We start from the raw sequence: 26364 nt of genomic DNA, 5'->3' as shown, positions 1-26364 counted from the left end.
AGAAGTAGTAATGTAACGCACATGCGTACAGATTAGGAATCATAAAAGTGGGAAGAAGATATACAGAGTCATTCGTGATGAGTAGATAATTGAACATTGTTGTTGGTACACTGGATATTACCCATGGCTGGCAGCACTCAGATTTAAATAGGAATATTTTCCTTCCATGACCTGCAATACAGGTGTGTATAATGGTTGTTCTCAAAGCTGTGACGTTTACAGTACAGAGATAATGGGAACTGCAGATGCTGGAGAATCCAAGATAACAAAGTGTGAAGCTGGATGAACACAGCAGGCCAAGCAGCATCTCAGGAGGTCAAAAGCTGATGTTTAGGGCCTAGACCCTTCATCAGAGAGGGTCTCTGATGAAGGGTCTAGGCCTGAAACATCAGCTTTTGTGCTCCTGAGATGTGGCTTGGCCTGCTGTGTTCATCCAGCTTCACATTTTATTACCTTTACAACACATTAGTGTATGCACTAATATATCAAACCACTACATATTCCAGACCAGAGCTGAAGGTGTCATTTGACACCTATTTTCATATATCTCTGGAAGCGTAAAACAAACATGGAAATAGGAGATGACCCCCTGCTGATCGAGGGTTGGATAGTCAGCCTTTTATTTACCTTTTCTTTTTAGTCTTTCTATTTGAAGTTTCATTGACCAACTGGAGATTGGTATTCTACAATTTCTCTCCAGACAGAATTATATCTGCAGTTGTATCAGTCCTCTTTCAAAAAAAAAGCTATGTCCGTAGGTGATTTATGGTCAAGACATTTGCCCTGCATGACAAATGAAATGAAATTTTATTTATTTCATTCCATAAAGAAAAAAAATGGATAAAACCCAAAAAAGAACTCAAAACAACAGACACATTCTTGCAACCATTCATTCCTCTACCTTTGGCCACTTGGATATTTTTAGTTCAAAACAGGTCTTTCTCGATTTTGGACAAGGTGGTCTGCAATCACATTTGTTTTCCTGGCAATGTGCACAATTCTTGAATGGTCTCGTAGAAGGATGGAGGCCTTCTGGGATTCAATGGTCCCATAGAGCTTTTGAATTATAGAGCACTGAACAGACTCTTTGGTCCAACTCATCCACATGGACCTAACATCCTAACTGATCTAACACCATTAGCCAGCATTTGTTCCATATGCCACAAAAACGAACACATAGTAGTTGGCATTGACTGTGGTCTCTCTGTACCTGGCATTACATCTCTAAATGTTGAGATAATTTGACTAATAGGATTTACTTGGGCATTAGCACATCTGGACTTCGGTGACTACTGTTAGGCTGTGTCAGTTCATGTTGCTGTGTATGGTTAAGTTCCTCCCATACCTGGACCGACCTGTTTCCTTATTGGATGGGCCACTCCCACATCATGCAGAGTGGGACGGTTCATCCTGGCTTGACTTTAGACAAACCTTTCAATGTAGTGAGCAACCTAAATAAGCGTGCTTGAGCCTAGGTGGATGAATTGAATTATAGAAAGAGGCCATTCAACCCATTGAGTTTACACCGATCCTCTGAAGAGCATCACACCTAGATCCTCACCATAACCCCATAAGCCCACATTTGTCATAGCTAACCCACTTAACCTGCACATCCCAGGACTTTATGGGCAATTCAGCATGGCTAATCCACCTAACCTGCACATCTTTGGACCGTGGGAGGAAACCGGATCATAAAAAGAAAACCAACGCAGACATATGAAGAATGTGCAAACTCCACACAGACAATCACCTGAGGCTGGGATAAAACCCAAGCCCCTGTCGTTGTAGGGCAGCAATGATTACAACTGTGCCACAATGCAGCCCAGCTAATAGGAGTCTCAGTGCTTTTGTATTGGCGAGCTGGGTGATACGGTGTTCAATATGGGCCTTACCCATATTTTCCTTGATTTCATTTGTGATCCTCATCCTTAGTTGGTGGCTATGAGACTGGCCATTACCTGCTTGTCCCCTTCTTGATGATAGGGATATTGCTTTATCATATTAACATGGCACAGCCTTGCATTTTCTGGCTTTCAAGTGAAGTTCTAATCCTAAGTGCCTTACTAAATCTTGTAACTGTTTGAGGGAGAGAATGTTTAAATCCTGAAAAATAGCTTCCTGTAATCCAATAGGAATGCATTGGCACTAAATACAAGCATTTCTTTACAATAGTATTGCAACCTCAAGAAAGCTATTTGAATTTTTTTCAAAAATTGGTTTCAAAATGACAATTACCCACTCGAACTCTTGTTTCTGCTGTGAGTTGAAGTTATGGACACGAACTTCAATTTTTCCCATTTTATTAATTTTGGATATTGTAGAAGACCCCAAATTGTCAAGCTTTTGGGTGAGGTGTGATGAACTGATATTTAAACTGCCTTTTTTATACACCCATCCGCTGGGCTTATCATGGCTAGGTTCATTTTAAAATGATCCTATCCCTTATGGATATCCTTTATGCCAGACTGAGGAGAATTTAGTGTTCAAGTGTATCACCATATGAACATCTCTCATCCATTGACAGCATGTTTCTGGCCTTCAATTCTGCAGTCAAAAAAAAAACCTGGCTAAATTGGCTCCTTTTAATCCCTAAATTCCTTTTTTTTCTCATGGAGGGATATCCCTTGGAGCCTATGGGCACCTCTCATTGCTTTGTTGCTGCAGGGATGGTTTACATGCAGGGGCAAGAACCCCACTCATGGATTTAACCATGGCTGCTCTTGCTTGCTGTGTATTCACTTTGTGTCTGTTTGGATACACACAGCATTCCCGTTCTGCCTTGCCTTACCTTAACATAGCCATGTATTTTTGCACTTTTCCCCCGAAGACCCTGGTTCACAGTCCTTCTGCCCTGCTCTGCCATTTAGCGCAGACACAAACCTTGGTATCATGTTGTGGTTGCCTACAGAAGTCAGACCAGGGAGCGGACAGTTTGCTATTCGACACTGCCCTATCTCAATTTTGCCAGCAGTCAACAGACCACATGTGGCAATGCCATTGTCTGTGCATCAGCCAAATGGCTAAGTCTCAGAATCGAAGGGGAGTTGTTCTCAGTCAAATCCCAAGGGGGTTTGCTGTCAATCAAGAGATCTCCAAACAGTCAGTCACTGGCTTTGACCAGTTTTGGTCCAGTGGTGTGGGTACGGCCAGTCGGCCACTCAGAGGGCTTTGAATTCTCTCCTCGAGGGAAGGTGGAGCCGCATGTAAGGCAGCCCATTACCTGTCTTGGCTCTTTCTGCCCTATTGTGGGCCAATTCATCTTGGATTGAGGCAGAGGAAGGGACAGAGGGAGATGAAAATGACAGGCATGGCTGTTAGTGCTGGTGCAGATGGGGGAGAAGTAATGCAAGGTTAGGACCCTGGGGGCATTGGGTGAATGAAATGAGGGGAAGAAGTTGCATATGACAGTAAGAGAGGTAAGCACAAGACTTAGTGGGAGGTGGGTGCAGTAGCAAAGATAGAGTATATAAGAAGTAATAGTTAAGATATTATGGCATTTATACTAGGGGAGCAGAAAATATAATTGAACTTTGTTTGGAATTGCTGGGCATTCCTCTGGATGGTTGAGACAGCACTGAACTGAGTGGCATCAAGACTAGCAGGCTCTGGTGTCGTGACCTCTGCTAGCCCATGGAGAAGAGAATGGCCTTCCTCTGCACTAACCAGTCCACTAAGGCCTCCATGAGCCCTTATCTCCCATGTCCAGGATAAATGTCACAATCTGTGTGAGTCAAGTATGGGCTGGGTACACACAAAGGTTTAAATGTGGTGCCAGCGCCAAGAATCCCAGAATGCCCTTGCAGGAGTAAATGCTTCCACCTTTGGCAAAGTGGAAGAATCAGGCGAGCATTAGATGAAAGGAGCACCATGCCTGGTTAATGAGTTTGGGATGATAGCATGGGAAAACAGGTTAGGACCTGTGGAATGAAAAGCCTTGATGAAAATGTCAGTTGCCAATTTCTTGTTAAATTCATCCCTAAATATGAAATGAAATAATAATAATAATAATAATAACAATGAACCCTTCACCCTATTGAATCTGTGCAGGTCAAAAACAGCCACTTAACTGTCCTAATCCTATTTTACTTGGCACATTGCCTTGTGTGCCTTGGCAATCACAAGTGCACATCTTCTTAAATGTTATAAGGGGTCCTGCCCCTACCAACCTTACAGACAGTGAATTCCAGCTTCTCACCGCATTCTAGGTGAAACGGTTTTCTTCGCTTCCCCTCTGAACCTTCTGCCTCTTACCTGAAATCTACATCCATGCTCATTGATCCCTCTGCCAAAGGGTAATGTTCCTTCCTGTCTATCCCATTCATAGTTTTATTCATGTCAATCTTGTCCCTCCTTGGTCTTCTCTACACCTAGGATACCAACCGCAGCCTATCCAATCTCCCTTCATTACTAAAACTCTCTAGTCCAGGCAACATCCTGGCAAATCTCCTCTGCAGCCTCTCCAGTGCAATCACTCTTGCCATGGGTCACCCAGTATGTCAATCATTATAGAACTCCACCTTCTCATAGCTTCAGGGGGTTGTCCTGGTTTCTGAAAATCCAGTTATACAATGCAATTTTAAAAATTCCTTTCGAAGCCTTTTAGCATGTTTAATAAGTGTGTTCAGGAGATCTTCTTGCAGTACACAGAGGATTAATTGGAGCATTTGAATTGGATGAACTATGACATTTTGATTCATTGCTAAGCTCATTACAATACTCACATTAGGACATCTTTTCCATTAATTTAAAAGAAAATGGTAGGTAGCGCTACGTAAAATGGTGTCAATTTTGTTTTGTCTTTCAGTATTTTACGCAAAGGAAAATTGTGTTCAGGTCTATCCTAAGAAAATTCTTGTAGAACTGCATGGTGTGGGGGAATGGTGGAAGTAATATAAGGGACATAAGAACATAATAAATATATAATCTTCTTTCTATTCAAATGCACCAGACAAATCAAAAAATCAAAGACCTGTAAAATATTCACTTCGCATCTAGCTGTTCATGATGACCTGTATTTAATTGATTTATTGACAAGCTGGTGAACAATAAACCCAAAAAAGCCACATGTTTATAAAGCAAATGACTGCTGATTCTTCTTTGGGTTTCTGAAGAAGGACCATGTTGGACTTGAACCACTAATTTTGTTCTCTCTTTGCAGACGCTGCCAGATGTAACAAACTTTCCCAGCACTTTCTGTTCTTCTTTAAGACACATAGTTGTGCTGATTCTGCCAGTTAAATGTATAGACATTGTTAAAAAGAGACACAAAGTCAAATTGCTGTCCCCTTTTTAAGTCTGAGACAACAAGGTGTAGAGCTGGATGAACACAGCCAGCCAAGCAGCATCAGAGGAGCAGGAAAGCTGACGTTTTGGGCCTATTTTCCTATATAGTCATTTTCTTGACCACTTTATCCACCTGTGTTACTGATTTCAGGGATCCGTACACCTGTACGCCCAGATCCCTCTGTATGTCAATGCTCCTAACGGTTCTGCCATTTATTGCTTAATTCACATCTGAATTTGGTCTTCTAAAATGTATCACCTTGCATTTTTCCGGATTAAGCTCCATCTACCATTTCTCCGCCCAAGTCTGCAATCTATCTATATCCAACTGTATCCTTCGACAATCCTCCTCTCTAACTGCAACTCTGCCAATTTTGGTATCATCTGCAAACTTACTAATCAGATCACCTACAGTTTTCCTCCAGATCATTTTTATATAGATTAGAAACAACAAACGTCCCAGCACTGATCCCTTTGGAGCACAACTAGTTACTGATCTCCATTTAGGAAAGCATGCTTCCACCACTACTCTCTCTTTGACCAATCCAGTCTCGTATCCATCTGGCCAGCACGTCCTGGATCTCATGAGACTCTACTTTCTGTACCAGCTTGCCATGAGGTACTTTATCAAGGTCCGTGTAAACAAAACCACTGCCCTTCCCTCATCAATCATTCTTGTCACCTCCTCAAAAAAACTCAATCAAGTTGTAGGGAGGTCCTCCAGACTTCAAGGTCATGAAAAGCAGAATGCTCACAGGTACAACTGATTCCATTCAGCCGGTTTTCCTTTTAGATAGATGCTTCTTATAGAGAAATACAATACAGGGCTATTAGCATTGAAATTCCTCTGGAGGGAAACTAGCAGATCCTCCAGGAGAGTGCCAGGTCTGAGTTTATCTCATCTCCGTCACTTGCTGACTGCCTTTCAAGGGGGTAGAATCTCTGTTTGCTCTCACAGGACAAAAGATGGTCAATGGGATAATGATCGACCCCACGCCCTACCAACAATGTCGAAAACACCACCTCTCTGGCTCCAAAGGCAGCCTGTGAAACAGGAACAGCTGGCATACCAATAGAATGGGAATTTTGCTGCCCTCCAAATGAGTGCATTCTATCAAACCAGGCTTGGATACGTGAAGGATTCTTTATTTTAAAATAAACTTTGCCAATCAGCTTTCTTGCTTAGCAGATGATAGACAATTTATCTGCTTTCAGCTTGGCTGGTCAGCAATCATTGTTAATATGTTGACATCCCTTTGGTCTTCACTAAAATCTTCCAAGGTTTTTGAACTCTCATATGGCACTGACAATTAATTGCTCCCAATGCCCTCATCCCATTAAATTTCATTTAACACCAGATTCGAACCTTATCCACAACTGTATTGAGGAAATAAAGATGCAAATGAACTGACCCAGAAATCATGTAGCACATTAGCACTCAGTTGCATTTGTGACCTAATTCCAACCTCTTAGACATGGCCTGCTCTAGATGGTTATCAAAAAGGTCAGTTCCTTAAACCAGTACGATGGCTGGCCACCTTCTATAAATCAACATCTTTAACAGTGCATTGGAGGAGGTATTGGGGTCATGGTACTGTTACTGAACTCGTAATGCTGGGTGACATGATGGCTCAGTAGCTAGCACAGCAGCATCACCGCATTAGGACCTGTGTTCAATTTTAGCCTCGGGTGAAGATGTGCAGGTTAGGTGGATTGGCCATGCTAATTTTCCCCAAAGCGCAGGCTAGGTGGATTGGCCATTGCGAATGCGGGGTTACGGAGATAGGGTCTGGGCATGATGCTCTTCAGAGGGATTTTGCAGACTTGATTGGCCAAATAGCCTCTTTCTGCATTCTCGGGATTCTAATCCCAGGCTAATGGTCTGGGGCTATGGATTTGAATCCCACAGCAGTAGAAGGTAAAACTTGGGAATGCAAAAACTAGTTTATCAGTGACCAGGTAATCATTGTTTATGTTGTCCAACCCTAACTGGTCCTCCTTTTAGGGAAGGAAGACTACATGGTCTGGCCTATGTGTGATTCCAGTTCCGCAGCAGTATGATTGATTCTAATTCTCTCTTGGAAATTGTGGATGGGCAATAAATACTGAATAGCCAGTGATGCCCAGATGTCATGGACAAATGTTAAAAAATGTTATATTTATTTTTGTTATATTTATTAGGCTGTGTCTGCAGATTACTCGCTTTCTCCCTTAGTGCTCATGGGCTTTGTGTCTCGCTGCAGGTTCACTGCATCCCTGCCTTGCCTTGCTTTTTTTGTGCTGTTCTCCTTTGGCCAGAACCTAAAGGTGGATAGTGCCGCTGCTGTTGTGGTGCCTTGCTGTTTAGTGCCTGAGATGAAGTCAGGCAGCTTGCCGTGGTTGTTGGCAGTCAGTAATCAAGGGGAGGCACTAGCCTAGTGGCTTTATCACTGGCCTGTTAATTCAGAGACCCAGATAATATTCTGGGGGCCCAGGTTCAAATCCAGCCATGAGTACTGAGTTAGTAATTAAACCCACAGTTTTTAAAATGAAAACTCGCAAAACTGCCATTTCAATTTATCACCACAAAATTATTACACATCTGGAATTATTAGACATTGTATTGAAAAGAAGACAATGCTGCCTGTACCTGTAGAATTTGTGAGTTCAAATTAAATTGACAAGTGTCTGCTAAATTTTGTCATGAAAATTAAACTTGTGGAGTTTAGATTCGGTTGTAAATGTTTGATCTGTGGTTATAAATATGAACTTACCTGAGCAGCTTGTTGTATCTGACCTTTTAATGCTTTAAGATATTTTGGTAAACAAGCACAGAGAAGCTTTATTGATTCAAAAAAATCAATGATTGCTAATGAGGTTTACCGTGAGCCAACATGTTTAGTGAACTCATCAGGTTTGTGTGTGTGTGTGTGTCTGTGTATTTGTGTGTGTGTCTGTGCATGCATGTGTGTGTGTATGTGTGTCTGTGCATGCATGTGTGTGTGTATGTGTACGTGTGTGTATTTCCATGTGTGCATGTGCACGTATGTGTGCACATATGCGTGTATGTGTGCATTACGGTTTGTTTTTCTGTGTGTGCATGTGAGTGAGTGAGCCGAGATGACTGTGTTTGATTGTGTTTATGAGAGAGGTGGGTGGATAAACATGATGGGCAGAATTTTCCCAGGCCCTGAGCAATTAGACTGTCATGGGGAATCTGCGAGAATCTTATGAGATTTCAAGCAAAGCCTACCCTGAAATTGGGAGCACCAGCTACATAATCCAATGGACTTGCAGGCACCAAGCCAAGATTCTCACTAGACAGCACCACGCTGCCTATTGATGGAGATTATTGCTTGGTATCCCTCTCATTAACTCCAAATCTAACCTCACACAGCTTCCTGTTGTACTACCTGCTGTGAGTAAGTTAAATGCCAATGTGGAAGTCTGAGGGTACTTGGTGACTCCAGCTTTCCACTTACTCCTCTGGGCCACTATCTTGGAGACCAGGAACCAACATCTGAGGGTGCACTTCATGGGTATGCTCTACGGGCAAGCTGCTGCATACACAGTGTGTCCACAGACATTGGTAACTGACATATGCCAGCCTCTCTGTGTTATCTCTGATCCATTTACAGTATGTTCCTGTCCTTTAATGCTGCACATTGGAATACACCAGCAACTAGCATCAGAATGCTGCTGTAAGGACACTGCACACTCGGATGGACACCAGCTCGCAAACTGGAGCAGGCTGTGTCTCCAGGTTACTCACTTTCTCCCTTAGTGCTCATGGGCTTTGTGTTTCTCTGCAGGTTCACTGCATCCCTGTCTTGCCTTGCTCTTTGTGTGCTGTTCTCCTTTGGCCAGACCTTAAAGGTGGATAGTGCCGCTGCTGTTGTGGTGCCTTGCTGTTTAGTGCCTGAGATGAAGTCAGGCAGCTTGCCGTGGTCGTTGGCAGTCAGTAATCAAGGGGAGGTACTAGCTTAGTGGCTTTATCACTGGCCTGTTAATCCAGAGAACCAGATAATATTCTGGGGGCCCAGGTTCAATCCAGCCATGGCAGATGGTGGAATTTGAATTCAATAAAATATCTGAAATTAAGAATCTAACGATGACCATTAATCCATTGTCGATTGTCAGGAAAAACCCATTTGGTTCACTAATGTCCTTTAGCGAAAGAAGCTGCCATCCTTGCCTGGTCTGGCCTACATATAACTAGACCCACAGCAATGCCGCTGACTCTGAACTGCCCCTCTGGGCAATTAGGGATGGACGATAAATGCTGTCCAGCCAGCAATGTCTGCAACCTGTTAATGAATAAAGGCAAAAAGAATCAAGGGGGATGGGAGTAGACATGTTGGTGCACAGCACAATGCTACATCGCATGTGCACCAAATGCAAGATCTCTACACATCAAACACACTGATTGTGCTTCAAGCAAACAACCACATCTCAAAGTCCAAGGTAAGTGGCCTTTACTGATGTCCAGGGAGGTACAAAGTCAGTCAAGGAAGGTCCTGTCACAGTAAATCAATGGGAGGCTCCAATAACAGTCCTTGGGAACAGTCAGGGTGGTTGGTCATGGGGGGGTGTCAATACCTGTCCAGTCCAAGAAGTGGTTCACATTCAGCCCTGTGGGTCCAGTGCAGCCAGTCTAGGGACTCATGGAAACATTGCTGTGGAGCTGTACAGATAACGGTCAGGGGTCTGGTCAGTATCATTTGGGCCTGTCTAGCCATGTTACCCAACGGAAGGGGCCAAAATCTGTCCAAGGCTTGAAAATGCTTATCAGGTTATCAGTGTTACAGGAGACAGGCTGGAGAACTTAATGGTGGGGCACAGGGGAAAATGTTGGGGTGCAAAGGGATTACAATAATGGTGGGGGGGAGGCGACAATAGAACATTGCTGGGTAAGGCATTATGTGGGAGGAGTGGGCATCAAGCTTGGAAGCACCCTGGCTTCCATAGGAAGTAGACTGAACTACAAAAGCCATCTCATGTTCATCTCATGTGTCTAGGACCTTGCTGCAGCATTGCACTGTGGGGCCATTGGCCGTGATAAAGCTGCCCGCTGCTCCTGTGTCTGTGTGTGCATTTTTTTGATGTCTCCGATCACCAACACTATGGGGTTATGCCTTGGCTGGGGGGCTGAGCAGGTGCCTGGTCATGCCTCCTTGTGCCAGTTACCTGAGGTGTTTCTTCCTTGACTGGTTATGAGGTGATCACCATCCAATACTCCTGACTTCAGCCTAACTAAAACACCCACAACGGTGTAAGTCTTGGAGCTGGTAGAGGATTCAGGGGGCAGCCTTGCCAGCGCATTGATTTGAGAAATCTATGCTCTCTTCCTCAGAGGAGGAGGAAGGATGCCCAGTAGAGTGGCTTTCTTGACCTTGGCCAATGTGGACAACTCGCTGATACCTGCAAGACCCAGAAGAGAGACTGAGGGTTAGAATTTGTGGCTGGTGAAAAATACATTGACAGTGGGGTGTATGGGAGGGTTGATCTCCAACGAGCAATGATTCTTACTTCATTGTTAGGACATGGACATCTCTACTTCTCCACAGGAGCAGTCCCTGTTCTCACTGGTAAGGAGCAAGATACTCTCCTGGTAGGAGGTGAGGAGCTAAATATCTGGCAGCCTGTCGCCTATCCTCGTCCTTTCAATCCTATTGTGGGGCCCATTCTGTCATGAGGCACAGGGAGTGAGTGAGTAAGTGAGATGACATTTGGTAGCATTGCTGTTAGTGACATGGCAGATGGAGGAAAGGTGTTGACTTCCCTGAGTAAGTGAGTAGGCAGCAGTACTCTCTCTAAAGTTCTATTCACAGCGTAATCAGCCACTGAGGCATTGAATTCCGGTTTCTGCAGTCACTTGCACCAAAAAGAAAAATTAGAAGGTCTGTTGGCAGGCAGTACTGAGGACATGCAGGGTAGTGCTCTGGATGTCTAGAGGCGGTTAAGAGTTAGTGAGGGAAGATGTTGCATGCAAAATGAAGGTAGGAGGGCGTGAGCCTGGGTAGGATTTGGGTGCTCAGCCACTGCTAAGATAGAGAGAATATGGGGTTGACAGAGAGATAATGGTAGCACTTACTTTGGCTGAGTGGAGGTGGTCATTGACCTTCGCCTTGCAATACTCATTGTCGCTCTGAACTGTGGAGACTGCATTGACCTGGGTCGTGTCTGCAAACCAGGCTGGCAGAGTCTGCAGGTGTGGTCTTCTCCGGTAGCCCTGGTAGAAGAGAATGTGCCTCCTCTAATGCAGCTCAAAGTCCCTGTGAATGAAAAGGTGCACCAATCTCCCTTGGTTTGCCATCTGATATACACACAGCCATGCAGGGAGGCTCCAGAATATCCTTCTTGTCCAGGTGCGCAACATCCTTTTGAATATGGTACCAGAACCAGGGATGCCAATCTCCTCCAGGATATCCCTGAAACAGTAAAAACGTCCAGCAATGGTGGGTGTCAAGAGAAGCCCTCCACGAAACTTAGCGGAAGTGACACTTAGCCAAAGGTAAGATTCAGTCTCATCTTTGCCTCTGATTTAAACATCCACAAAAGCCTGCTTCATGTTTATTGCTGAAACTCACAAGTCTGAAAAGGTTTAAACCTCTGTGTCTAAAATACATCTTGTTGCAGAAAACTGAAAGGTGAGGATAAAGTGGAAAATTTATCCCAACATCCCGTTTCCCTCCATTTAAATGAATTCAAGCTTTAAGAAATCTATTGTTCATGAGGTTAAAACTGAAGCCACATCACATCAATACTGAGTTGTAATGTAAACCCAGTTTCAATTTATTTTGCCTCTTAGGGGTCCCCACATTCAAGATTTGAAGATTATCCATTTAAAACCCTGACAATATGGAAATATTTTTCTGATCCTATGATGTGGTACCACATATGGCAAAACATATATCTAACCTGAAATTTGTGCTGATGTTCATATTAGCACAATGCATCCTTAGGTTTAAAACAATCAACAGGCTTCATTTAGACCATTGATGTGAAAAAGGACTGAGTGCAATTTCAGCAATTAGTAAATTAAACTAGATAATAGAAAGTTGGTGAAGTTTGTTATTCATAATATCCAAATAAGTCTGTAAAAGCTTATTTGTTTTGATCATTGTGACATTGGATTGTTTTATGTCATAGTTGCAAATGGTTTCTTGAGACAAAGCATGCATTTAGCTTATTAACAGAAATGCAAGTATTAAATCATACATCTAAATTTCAATACTTTTGAAATTCATGCATTGCAGACCTGAATAATTTCTCTCTTCTCATTCTCTGGATAAATGAGGCTATGGCTAAGTTTCTGCAGAGAGCAAATCTATGCAGATGAAGACAAATGAGTTTCCCTCGCGCTGCCTTGTTGTTAGGCAGGTTTCCGTTTGTCTGATCACAGAATGTCCTTCGTGTGATGGCTGCCTAATAAACCTGTCTCTACCTGGATATTTGAAGTAATAAGATTCATTATCTGAAGTTCAGTTTTGATAATGTGACCGTAACAATGAATCAAACCTGGAAGCTGTACCGACACATAATGGGTGAGGCGGGTTCATGATGGGTGTTCACACCTGCTTGCCTGCACCTCTCTTTGTTAAGGATCGAGTGTGAGACAATGTACCTGGAAGGTAATTGATTTCAGTACAGGTAAATATACCATTGGGATTGCAAAATCCATTTCAGTTCTACCTTACCCATTCGAGGGAGGGCATCCTGCATATGATTATTTGCATTTTAAGAAGTAGTTCAGACATGAAGTCATGGAATCCCTAAAGTATGAAAGCAGGCAATTTAGACCATCAAATCCACACAGCCCCTCTAAAGAGCATCCCAACCAGAACCAGTCCCCTATCCTATCCCTGTAACCCTACATTTGCCATGGCTAATATGCCTACCCCGCACACTATGGGCAATTTATCATGGCCAACCTACCTAACGTGGGCATCTTTGGACTGTAGGAGGAAACTGGGGCACCCAGAGGAAACCTACACAAACATGGGGAGAATGTGCAAACTCCACACATGTAGTCATCCAAGACTGGAATTGAACCCTAGATCCCTGGTGCTGTGAGGCAGTAGTGCCAACCACCAAGCCACCGGACTATGGACAACCGCGGGGGATGCAACACCTGCCTTTTTAACATCTCTCTCCTCATCATCCAAGCTCCCAAATTTTTTTTCAGGTAACGTAGTGAATTCCATGTACTTTAACATCCATGCAGTAAGTTGTGACAAACACCTTTTTTTTTAAACAGGTGGTTACCACACTTGGGTTACATTTAGTTAATCAGATCAAAGCTGAGGGGAAGCGAATTTCAAGACTGTCTTTTGTATATGAGAAGAAGTTTAGTAAACCTCCTCCCAAAAAATACAACACACACATGAAACAAAGCTTACAAAGAAGTTGGCGAGAGAAAGATTGTTTAGTATCAACATGGAGGTAGAGACTGTTGCCATTTCCATACTTTTTAGATTTCCGAGAGTGAATCCTGAGACCTAACCACTTAGCTATTGCCTTGTTTCCTCAGAAGAGGTGAAACTTATAACTATCCTTGATTTCTCAGTCCATGGTAGTTTTTCTAGGATTCTTTTCACTGATTCTAGTTTGTCAAGATTGAGGCTGAGATACAGAGAGGGAGGATCTTTCTGTGTACTTGTCATTCTCAATCCATGTTGCTTTCTCCCTGCACTTGTTGCTCAAAGCATCCTTTTGAAAATGGTTCATTTATATGCCTCATTGACTGTTCCAACTCTGCAGGTAACATTGCAACTTCAATATATGATGTCATCGTATAATATGAACAGAACAAGAGGTATAAGTTTCAAGAGACTTCACTGGGTTTCAGATCTTCTTGATTGAATTGGTCATTCCAGGGCAGTCAGTTTTTGTCTCTTCCATGTGGATTTCTGAGGCTTGTTAGCGATCTCAGCAGCCATTTAGACCCACACGATCCTTTCCAAATCTGATTTTTGACCATGAACCTCTCAGATATTACGAAAATTGAAGTAACAACAAAAACAACTGCTGGCCAGGCAGGATCTGTGAAGGAACAGAGCGAATGTTTCAAGTCCAATGACTTTTCTTCAAAACTGAAGAAAGGTCACTGGACCCCTACCTTGTGGAAACAGGCCATTTGGTCCACATCAACTCTCCAGAAATTATCCCAACCAGACCCACATCCCTACCCTATCCCTGTAACCCTGCATTTCCCATGGCTAACCCACTGAGTTTGCACATCATTAGACACTATGGTTGACTTAGCATGACCAATCCACCTAACTTGCACATCTTTGGGCTCTGGGAGGAAACTGGAGCACCCGGAGGAAACCCGCACCAACACAAGGAGAATATGCAAATGTCAGACAGACATTCGCCCAAGGATGGAATCAAACCTGGGTCCCTGGTGCTGTCAGGCAGCAGTGAGCCACTGTGCTGCCCATAGATGAATATTGATAGTTTTATTTTCACTGCAGTTATAAAGAATGGGACAACCAATTGCAGGCTAGGTGATTGCTTTGCAGAACACTTTGTTCAGTGTACAGCATGATGCTAAGCTTCTGCTTGTTTGGTATTTTAATTCTCTGCCTTGCATTTACATTGATATCACCATCCACGGTCTGCTGCATTGTTTTAGTGTCACTCAATACCAATACCTCATCATTTGATTAGGTACTTCACAATCTTCCCCACTCAACTGTGTTTCCACAACTTCAGACCATATCTCTGATTCCCAATTTTTTTCCTTTCCTGGTATATTTCAGTTTTTCTCTTACTTTGCTTTGCCTCTCCACAGATATTGCTGGGCTTCCTGAATTTCCAGAAATGTTTGCTTTTTTTTCAGATAGCCAGGATCTGTACTATTTTGGAAGTTTGGTTTATCCAAATTGGCTGCTGCATTTTACACATTACAACAAAACAAAGCACAAATTAATGACCTGAGATCACAAAGTGCCTTATATAAGTCCAAAGTTTTCATTCTTGTAGGCCACATTCAAACTGACAGTCAGTGCATCTGACAAAATCCCTATTAGCTTATAAGGTTCTATACTGGGAAAGGAGCCTCACAAAATGAGTCCTATTAGTGTAAATGTGTCCTAAGACTGTTCTACAGTCTATATTGGCTTGGAACCAATTATACTGTCTGCTCAGTTCTATAATGATACAGTCCTGACAAACAAAGAAGATAATATCATCCAAAATGGAAAGGTGCTTCTGCAAATCCAATTCTTGAGGTCACAGAAAGGGCTGACACCTAGCTTACAAGGTCTAAGTCATAAGAAAAGACTTATTCAAATGGTATATTCCCCTGAAGCACTTAATCTCTCCATTACTGACAGCAGATCCTTAAGGATAATGGAATTACAGTGTTGAGGGCAAATCCACTGGTTTTAGAACCAGGCAGACTGGTGTCAATGCCTTAAAAATGTATCCTGTACATGAAGGTAACTCTTTTTTTAAATATTTAATGTTAGGTTCTTTTCCTTAATAGTTTTCTGGAAGCTGCACAAATGGTGTTATACGACACAAAGAAGGGAAGTGACGAATTATGATTTGTGGTTCGCTTCCATAGCAAGCAGTAGGAACCTCAATGTAAACCAATGTAAGCCTGCCTCAGGCAAAATATGGTTTTCATGCCCTATGAACTATCATTTATCATGCAAAATGATACCGACTGTCTATGAATTTTATTGAAATATTGCTGTTTATGAAACAGATATGTGTATTTGATATATATTACATATAGAAATATCACAACAATTGGTGTACAAGTAAGAATAAAATGGGTAAGATATATCTACAGCCTCCTATGATTATGTAAGCATTATATCAATGCATGTACATAATTGCACTCATATATTATGAGTTTTGATTAAGAGTCACTTGACCAGAAATGTCAACTCTGATTTTTCTCCACAGATGTTACCAGACCTGCTGCGCTTTTCCAACAATTTCTGTTTTAGTTTCTGATTTACAGCATCTGCAGTTCTTTCATTTTTTTTACCCAACCTATCTAGCCTCTGCTCATAACTCAAACCCTTTAGCGGAGGCCATTGTACAGGGTGATTGTTCTATAATCTTTGCGCCTCACCATATTTTGCCGAAGTATTGGGCATCAAAATGTTCTAGAAAACTTGAAAATGTCAATAATAATAACATCTTTTGTTAAAATCCCAAATTAAAATTTACATAAGGCAATTGAATGAACACTATCATTTTAAAAGAGTGAATTTAAAGTTTCATCACTGTTCTCTAAACATCGCTAAACACCAACTTGCGTATATGCACTTTATTCTATGGGTTTGCTTCACAGTATTTAGGTATTTCTTTTTAAGGTGAGAGATTTAAAAGGGACCTGAGGGACAAGTTTTTCACACAGAGGTGTTTCGTATGTGAAATGAACTGCCAGACGAAGTGCTAGAGGTGGTTACAGTTACAATATTTAAAAGACTTTTGAAGAGGTACATGAATTGGAAAGGCTGTGGGCCAAAAGCAAGAATACGGTACTAGTGTTACAGAGATAATAGGAACTGCAGATGCTGGAGAATCTGAGACAACAAGGTGTAGAGCTGGATGAACACAGCAGGCCAAGCAGCATCAGAGGAGCAGGAAGGCTGATGTTTCAGGTCTAGACCCTCCTTCAGAAATGAAGAAAACTTGACTAAACTCCTTCTGAAGAAGGTCTAGACCCGAAACATCAGCTTTTCTGCTCCTATGATGCTGCTTGGTCTGCTGTGTTCATCCAGCTCTATATGTTGCTACCCTAATATGGCACTAGTTGTAGTTTGGGAGGCTTAGTGACATGGACGAGTCACAACGATGGGTCTTTTTCTGTGCTGTATAACTTTATGATTCTAAAACTCTGTGACTAAACTCTGTGTCACATCTCTGGAATAAGAAGATTCATAATATACTCAAAATATTCATTGTTTCTCCGTCCACAGATGCTGCCAGGCTTGCTGAACTTTTCTAGCATTTTCCATGCTTGTTTCAGATTTCCAGCACCTGCTGTATCCCACTTTTATTATCCTTCAAACTTGACATGAATAACAACCTGACATAACTTGGCTACCACTAACCTAACTTGACTCATTCGCAGCTACTCAACTACCCCAATCCATTTGTGCCTATCTTACCTCAATTAGGCCTCTCACCCATTTACCCATTTCACTCACATATCCACTCCATTCACCCACCCATTCACAACCTCACTCGGTTACCTCCCCGACTCACTCACTCACCCATTCACAAACCTTCAGATTGGATTTTTAAATGTCCCATGTTAGTAGCCAGTGCCTTTAAAAAGGGTGTTTTTTTAATCCTTATTTGCAGATCTCCATGTGGATTTCTGTGCTGAGGGAGTTCTTCACGCTGCTACAGAGATAATCAGATTCTGTTAACCATATCCAGATAAGTGCAGAATTTTCTGATTGATCAGTATCAGATGCAACAGCTCTAATACAGATCCGAAGTTTTAGGCCAACGCTTGTACAATGTTCTGAAAATCCCTTATGTAGCGTACCTGATTTATCACCACACCAAGGCCAGAGAAATCAAAGAAATTTGGAGATTTGATTAATTCAATCCTGTCAGATCGAGGACTGAAAATTACTGACGTAACCCTATTCATTATACAGTTCCTTCATATTGAAATAAATGTATACTTCAGTCCCTGTAAAGTAGGAATGGGAGTGTATTGGTTTGTAATTTTAATATCATTTTAATATAATGTTAATTCAATATTCCCACTTCTAATATCTTATCCACAGCTGCCCTATTTACCGCTGAATTTATTTCTACATGATTATCACATGTTTCCATGTTTCTGTTTGATTGTTTAGTCTAGAGCTGAACGTTTTACTGTGAAGTAAAACTTTGCTTTCGATTTGTTGAACAAAATACCTATTCTTTGTTCATTTATGGGACCAAGGCATCACTGGCTGGGCTAGCATTTATTGCCCATCCCTAATTGCCCAGGAGACAGTTATGAATCAACCACATTGCTGTGGGTCTAGAGTCAAATGTAGACCAGACCAAGCAAGGATAGCAGTTTCCTTCCCGAAAGAACATTAGTGAACCAGATGGGCTTTTCTGACAATCGATAATAGATTCGTTATTGCTGGTATCTTTATATATGATTCAGTTATCTATTAATTTAGTTGTTATCTAAATTCCAGACTCAACAAATAGAATTATTATGCTTGTGTTTCTAAATTGTAGGGTTTATACATTTGTTCAATACTGAATTGGCAGCATCCCATTTCCACTGATTATCTTGCCAATTTAAGGTCACTCCCTCAGTGTAGTTGTATTGATTTAGAAACAGGGATTGTCCAAATTGAGACTGTAGCAAAAATGTGTTTGGAGATTTTCAGAAAAATCCTGAAATGCTGCAGTTTAATAAAGAAAGCATTAATCTATTTTAACCATTTCAGAACACAGTTTGGAAGGCATGGTGACTTAAATGAGGCTTTAATTTTCATTGTGCACTTTTTCTAACACACTAGTTAATAGTTCCTTGTAAATTCCTATCCGCACCATGTTAAAGCAATCATTAATGAATTATTTGTCAATGACCATGTGTGTGACCATCTGCCTATATGGTATAAATGGTTTTCAATGGGAGTTGATTGATGATATGTCACAATCACAACACCATTGGCTATTGTTGCTAAGTCACTTGTATATAGGTGATAGCCAGAGGCAAAAAAGTGAGCGTTTTGCTGGCTGCTTGCATGGATAATTTTAAGATGACAAAACCATTTAATCTTGGTGAAGTTTCATTTTAAACGAAAAGTCAGTGAAATGAGAGTGAAAAAAAACTGTTTAAAAAGGGAAGATGAAAAGGCAGAACCAAAATGATAAAAGGATGTTACATTGTTATATGTAAAATAAATATCTTCCACTTTGCAAATCCTACCAACTGTGTCTTCCATCTGTTCTATTTAGTCACAGCTTATAGCTGCCAAAAGATTAAGGCCTTAGAATTAAGCTGTGTGCACATAAGCATTGGGATACTTAAACAAAATTCTCCAGCTTGATATTTAAAAGGAAGTGTTAACCTATTTCAAACTAAATGGGTTAATTTTTCTGCTAAAATGCTGGATGAATAAATTTCATTTAAGTGCCTTAATCAAGCTGTGCTAATGCTTAAGCAGCATAATTGCAACAGTTAAAATGCCTGCTCATAAAAATTGCACAATTCATTTCATTGTCTGGTTTTGGTGTCCACATAAATGGATAACTGAGAGGAAAATAATAGCTTTTGGCTATTTAATGTGCTGGGAATTTTAAAACATCCCAATTGCTGCTTATTTTTCTGTGAAGTAGGTGTGCTGAATGTCATAATTCCAGAAATCCTGTGTGACTCAGTCCTCTGCAATTATTTAACCTGAAGGGTAGATTAAGGCACTATAGATTCCACTAAAGTTACTGCTGACAAACATTCTTACCTCGTGAGGTGCACTTGAACTGAGTGCTGGCACTGCATTACCTTTGGGTATTTCACACCAGATGTTCAGTAACATTTCCAACCTGGTCATGTGCATCTACAGTTTTACACAAGATGTGGCCCCGCATGTAAGTGACTTCCATGCTTTATTTGCAGTGCACTCATATACAAAAACAAAGCATCATGATTGCACAGGGAGTCGATAAGGAAATCTAAAACATGTATGTAACGTTTGGTGAAAGCTGGTTCAAATTGTCCATATTGACAATGAATGTAAACGAACTCAGTAAAACAAAACCAAACACATTACAATTTGTCTTGACAACAAGAGGTGTGTTTTTCCTCTTATATCTGAAGTTAAAGTTTTGAAATTCGACAAGAATTCAAAATGACCCTTTATAATCTCACTCAGAATCAGAACCTAGCAATTTCACCCCCGGCTGTTTCACTGTGTGGCACTGTTTAAATGTGTGCAACTGTCCTTGATATATGCAATTCACATGCAATATATAATCTATAATGGCAAAAATGTATACAATTTAAATTTAAAAACAGATTATACATTTTCTCTGTGTAGGTGCCCTATGTCCACAAATACACCTCACGTCGAATGCCATGTCATGCGTAATGAATGGCAATGAGTTAAATGTTTAAAGTATCTGCGTAAATTTGCAGAAAAGGCCAGGATTTGAATTACATGCCAACTTTGAAGCATAGCTTCTGTTTCTTGGGGATACAAGAACTGTGAATACAGAAGCAAAAATCCTAATGATCAAATTTGCAGCTCCACTCGAAGCTTATAATTGATTAAGGTTGTCAGAGATCTGACATCAACAATAAAGGATCTACAGGCTACAATGGTTGTATATACCAGTAGGGGGTGCTGATGTTGTTTGCCTGAGGCTTACATCTAAATTCTCTAAGCTTGGGAGCACACTCCAGCAACAATTACAAGTCATTACATACAGGCAGTGATAACAGCGAGCAAACAATGCGTGGCATTTTATAGCTACTCCATTAGACTGAAGGTACAAGTGAAAGAGATATGGTCCGAGTGGAGAGACAGATCACTTTTTAAGTAGACCAAAGAATTAGAATCCATTTACAAATCACAGCAGAAATGGAGAAAAAAGATTTGTACAAGCGTGAATGCAGGTCTCTTTATTCAGTCTCCTTCTGGTCTGCATTCAATTATCTGAGACGTCATTTTTGGCCATGCCAATTCGGCATTGTGAGGTGTCACAATGATAAATCACTTCCACAAGGACAGGCTTTCCACACTGAACATGCATCGGACACATGATAATAGTTACACATACTGCACTCTGTGTGAACTGCATTCTTATTGTTGCCACACAGATGAAAAGAAATTGGATGCTGTTTTGAGATTAGTATTTCAGAAGATTCATCACACACTTTTAAGTCCCTTCTGTATTGAATAAAAATTGAATTCCTAAACACTGCCATATCACACTTCATCATTGCTGTAACACAGTATCCATTGCTGTGTGTTGCTATTGTATGCCTACAGAATGTTAAGTAAGGCATTAACAGATCTATTAGCATATATAGAGACTGTAGTGGCAATTATCAAGAGGAACTTACAAGTGTGTTTTAGGTCTCTGTAGATTGTTGATTGGAAAGTTCAGGATGATTCTTTCCTTAAATGTATATGTTCTTCAATTCACATTGTCACTTGCCAGATTTTGTATATTCAGAATTAGCGTTTGATATAGAATAATTGAGTGCTTTTTTCCCATAAAAAGAATAAATCATAGAGACACTTAAGGTTGAAAGTGCTGTATTGATTCATGAAGTTCTATCTGGTGAACATAATGATAATTGAAGTAGTATACTTGATCTATGCTTATTAAATATGGATGTGATTGCTAATCCGTCACAGCTGGATTTTATTGTCCTATTTCTTTTCTCTGATCGCCCAACAAAATGGCATTGGTGACATACCCTCACAGTTTAACAGTGGCCTCGCTTATCATTAATGGGGGCGCTTCATCCAGAAAGCACTGCCTTTCGCAGCCGTGAGTAGCCTCCCCCCAAAGGCAAGTGCAATGGCACCTGTTGTGATCGAAATAAGCTGTCAATTCTGATGGATTGTTTGGGTTAGATTAATTCAAACATTCCTGGGCATATAAGCATTAACCTTTCTTGGCTGCACCTGAGATGCAGAGTTATTGCTAAAATGCAAAAAAATGCTCTTGAACTGTTAATTTATTTACCATGGTTATTGCCATGTGTTATTTTATTGATACTGTCATGCATTATTAACAGTATTCATTAATATGTAATAAATATACTCTTATTCCATACAAAAATAAATTACATAGGGCAAGGGTTTGTATTGCAAAAGAGCTCAAATATTTGACTAGGGATAACTGAATACAAGGTGATATTTAGCCATTTGAAAATCTTATTAGTTTAGTTTAATAAGGGTAAATATAACCTTGTTCTGCTGATCCAGGAACACATTAACATACATTTATGCAGCACGCAGTGGAGTGATTATCACAGTACTTTAGTCAGTTATTCAGGGTAAAATCAGCAATGCATATTTGTTTTGTTAAAAAGTCCTCAATTCAAGTTCTCAATTTGAGAACAGCATTTGAACATTTGATTTTAAAAGCAATAACTGGTCTGTTAACACAAATCAAAGAATGATATATCTGGCTAGTCATAACAAATGAGAAACAGTGGGTAAAACAGAAAAAAGAATTGCAGTAATTTATGCTGCTGAATGACACATAAGAGGCTGCACCAGCCAAAGTCCATTAATAATACAAGTTTAAAACTGATAAAATGAATGCAAAGACTGTATCTTACATATGTGTGTACAAATAGATCAAAAGATGAAGAGATGGTATATAGGATTAAAACCTTCCATATTGGATAGATGTTAAGCAATAAGTATAAACACAGAAAGGAATGATTCAGCCCAGTAATAAAAGGGATTATTTTAAAATAATGTTAAATTATATTGATATAAAGCAAGAATATCCTAGCTTTATTTTCCAGTAAAAGTCCTTGATCTACTGACATGATCCTGTTAATGTCTACCACCTATCATATATTCAGAAAATTGGTGGGCTGGTACCATTGATAAGATAAACTTTCACACATTGAAGGACAACATAAACTCCATGGGAAAACTCAAATGGGAAAGATCACTGAATCAAAACCTAGAAGGCTTCCTATATTCACAAACAATAAAAAAAGCTGAGTAATTGTATCCAATGATATAAAATTGTCCACGGTTGACATTGCTGAGTTAATTGATCTTAGGCAGCAGAGTAAACCTCAAGCCTCTGTGCCACATTCACATGGAGCTGCTGCTCCTGATTCTCTTGGCCGTGCTGGCAAATACACCAAGACGGACATCCAATGTTGGCAGGGTTGGTCTCCATTGTGATAACCACTGTAGTTTCATTGTGATTTGACCGTCCCTGTGTAATCTCAGCTAAGAAGAATGATCATTGAATGGGGCTTGGTAAGGCACTCAGTCACTTGTGTAACCAATTTCTCAGGGAAACTAGGAATAAATGCCTGTTTTGCCAGAAGCACCCTGACCCTGAGAATGAATGAAGAAGAAAATACTGAATTTAGAGGAGCTGATTACAGCAGGCATGCTGCTACGCTCAGTGTGAAATTTCAAGAATCAGAATCATTCAATTCTTGGCACTGGGGAAAAGTACCCCCTAATAAGCTAGAATCAAGGAGGAATTCTATCAGATAGCAGTGTTGTTTAATAACTGGGCTGCTTAAAGCTTATTATTCTTGATTCCATTGAAATTTAATGGGGGGTCTGAGGTTAAAAACAGACTTGCACGCATTTCCCATTTTTCCCAAGACCTCCCTGCAAAACCTGTTGGGTCTTCCTGTGCTCCCCTGTGTAGGGGTGTCTCTCATTGACAGGTGCTCAATGCCTGATCGAGAGACCTGGTATTGGAAAGGGGTCACACTCACCCTGGTAACATTCTTCCGTTCAGCCCCTTTTCACCGTCCCCAAGGATGTCAGTCCTCTGGATAGACCTTGGAATATCTCTGGCAGCAGTTTTGGTGGTACGTTTGCAATGGGGAGCTGCAGGCCTCCGACTGCAGTTCTTGGGGCTAGAATCTCTCCCAAAGAAGCAAATGGTGGTTTCCACTGGTTCTCAAACCAATAGTGGGACACATATCACTGGAACAAAACATCAGCCTTAACATTCAAATGCAAACTTCCTATTAGCTTCCAGCCTTCTAGTTTCCGGTAAAAGTCATCTATTACTTGCCATGCAATGAGCTCTACTTTAATGTGCCTATGGCAGTGATAACCAAACTCAGCCAGTAAATTGACCAATGATTTATGCAGGCTGCTTCTCCTTAATAGAAAACTCTCAAGAAAATGGTCTCTAAAAGACATTACTAAGGATTTTATGTAATCCACTGCCATCTCGGATGGAAGATAAAAGTCAAACAATGTTTTAACGAGAAAATATTGCCTTTCACTTCCAAAAGCAAATAGCTCCTCAATACAGCCACTTTTTGAGCAATTAAATTGTGATTTCATTTATGTTAACATCACTAAGCTCAAAGAGAACTGAACCCCTCCTTCCCCTTCGAGGTTATTTAATCAGCCTTTGCCTGTGGCACTCTCAAAGTCAACAGCGTTCAGCTGCTTTTACAACAGGCTAGAGCTGCTAAAGGCCCCACAGCAGGAGTCGTGATCCGTGAGCTGCAAGTCAAATCTGAAACTTTCCAGTGTTTTCTCGGACAGACTGACCAGAAGACCTGCTGAAAAATAAATATCTTACCCAGCATTGGGTCTTAGCAGGTTCTGCTGCGTAACCTGCAGCCCAACGGAGTGAGAGCCCAGTGGCTCATGCAATATAAAACAGGCAAACAGTTTACGCATCAGATCCTCAGGATAAGGCTAGAAACAGAGTTAAGCTCCTATTATCTCCATTTGAGCAATCTATTGCAACCTCAGCCCCTGAGCGGCTATTCCAATGTGGCACTTATTCATTCCCCATGCCTGCCATAATGAATGAGATTGCCAAACTAGTGGCAAATTAAGCTACTGGCCCATGTCCATCAAAGGGCTTGACTAAAATCATCGAAACGTATTTAATATAGGATTCTTGCAGTGATTAAAAAAAAGATATTTGATGCTTTAGCCCATACTGAATTTAAACCCATCCTATTTACTATTTATTCATACTGTTGTACATAACAATACAACATATGTAAGCCCTTTCATGCTTTTAATCTGCAGAAAAAGCCCTGACAACCCACAAAAGTAAACACATTGAGGCCCTATTCTACAGTTTGCTATAGTACTGAACACAGTTGAGTGTGGGTCCTTTTTGAACAGCAACATTTTTACATGAAATTATTGCTACTGGGCCAGCAAATCAATCCAGTGTAACTTTATTGTCAACATTTTTAATTTTAAGCCTCACTTTGTATGACATATGCATTTAGAAATGATATTTAATTTTCATGAAATAGCAATCGTTGTTAATGCTGGATCCTTGATTCTGCTTTCATAGAATCCGTACAGTGTGGAAGCAGGCCATGTGGCTCAATGATTCCACACTCAACCCTCCAAAGAGCATCTCACCCACACCCACCCACTACTCTATCCCTGTAACCTGCATTTCCCATGGCTAATCCACTTCGCCTGCACATCACTGGACACTATGGACAACTTAGCATGGCCAATACACCTAATCTGCACATCTTTGGACTGTGGAAGGAAACTGGAACACTGGGAGGAAACCCACATGGATATGCGGAGAATGTGCAAACTGCAAACAGACAATCACCCAAGGATTAAACCCAGGTTCTTTGTGCTGTAAGGCAGCAGTGCTAACCTCTGAGCCACTGTGCCAGTTTCAGTTTTCTTATTTTAACAATGAAACACCTAGTTAGGTTTAGGACCAGCCGATGAAATGGCAGCCTCTGATGATTTAAGGGGCAGAGTTGGGGAAATTTTCACTTTGCCTGATTCGCTTATTTACTGCCAAGAAAAATCACTGAGATGGTTGGAAGCCAATATCAATTTAACAGCTGCAAATGTGAGAAAGCCCCTTCAAGTAATGAGAGAGACAAATTACAAGGGTAATTCAGTTAAAATTACTGATTTCTTCGACATACGTCAATTCTTTAAAGAGGTGGGATGTAATTTTGTCAATTTTGCACTCAAAATATTTTTGCATTGGTTGTTCAAGTGAGAACTGATTATGTGTGGATTTATGTATTTTAGTTGCATATAGAGTCATAGTCATAGAGTTATACAACATGAAAACAGACTCTTCAGTCCAACCAGTCCATGCTGACCATAACCCCAAACTCAATCAGAGCCTGCTCCTGGCCCATATCCCTCTAAACCTTTCCTATTCATGTACTTATCCAAATGTCTTTTAAATGTTGTAATTGTACCTGCACCCACCAGCTCCTCTGGAAGTTCATTCCACACATGATTGTATATAAACATTTCGTAATCAAAAGGAATAAAACTTGAGTGATTTGAATTGATTGTCTCTGTCTTCATATCATAGAAAAAATCTTTTTGTAAAAGTAGCCATAATCCCACCATACCACAGGGCTGCTCTCTGTCATTAGAGAGAGGCAGCTGGTGGCAGTTAACCTGA

General features: G+C 40.9%; 1 protein-coding gene across 1 annotated transcript in view; it reads left to right on the top strand.

The window, feature by feature from the left end:
* The window catches only part of spring1 (SREBF pathway regulator in golgi 1), a 106194-nt gene extending 80039 nt beyond the window's left edge, over positions 1-26155 (top strand). Inside the window, exon 5 of the mRNA XM_059655089.1 lies at positions 25261-26155. Coding sequence (XP_059511072.1) covers positions 25261-25299 — 39 coding nt within the window. The 3' untranslated portion in view covers positions 25300-26155. The remainder of the gene's footprint in view (positions 1-25260) is intronic.
* The last annotated feature ends 209 nt before the right edge of the window (positions 26156-26364 follow it).

The sequence above is a fragment of the Stegostoma tigrinum genome, chromosome 26 (assembly GCF_030684315.1).
Source record: "Stegostoma tigrinum isolate sSteTig4 chromosome 26, sSteTig4.hap1, whole genome shotgun sequence".
Classification (NCBI taxonomy): Eukaryota; Metazoa; Chordata; class Chondrichthyes; order Orectolobiformes; family Stegostomatidae; genus Stegostoma; species Stegostoma tigrinum.
The sequence above is the reverse complement of the archived record's forward strand: the minus strand, read 5'-3'. Positions and strand labels throughout refer to the sequence as shown.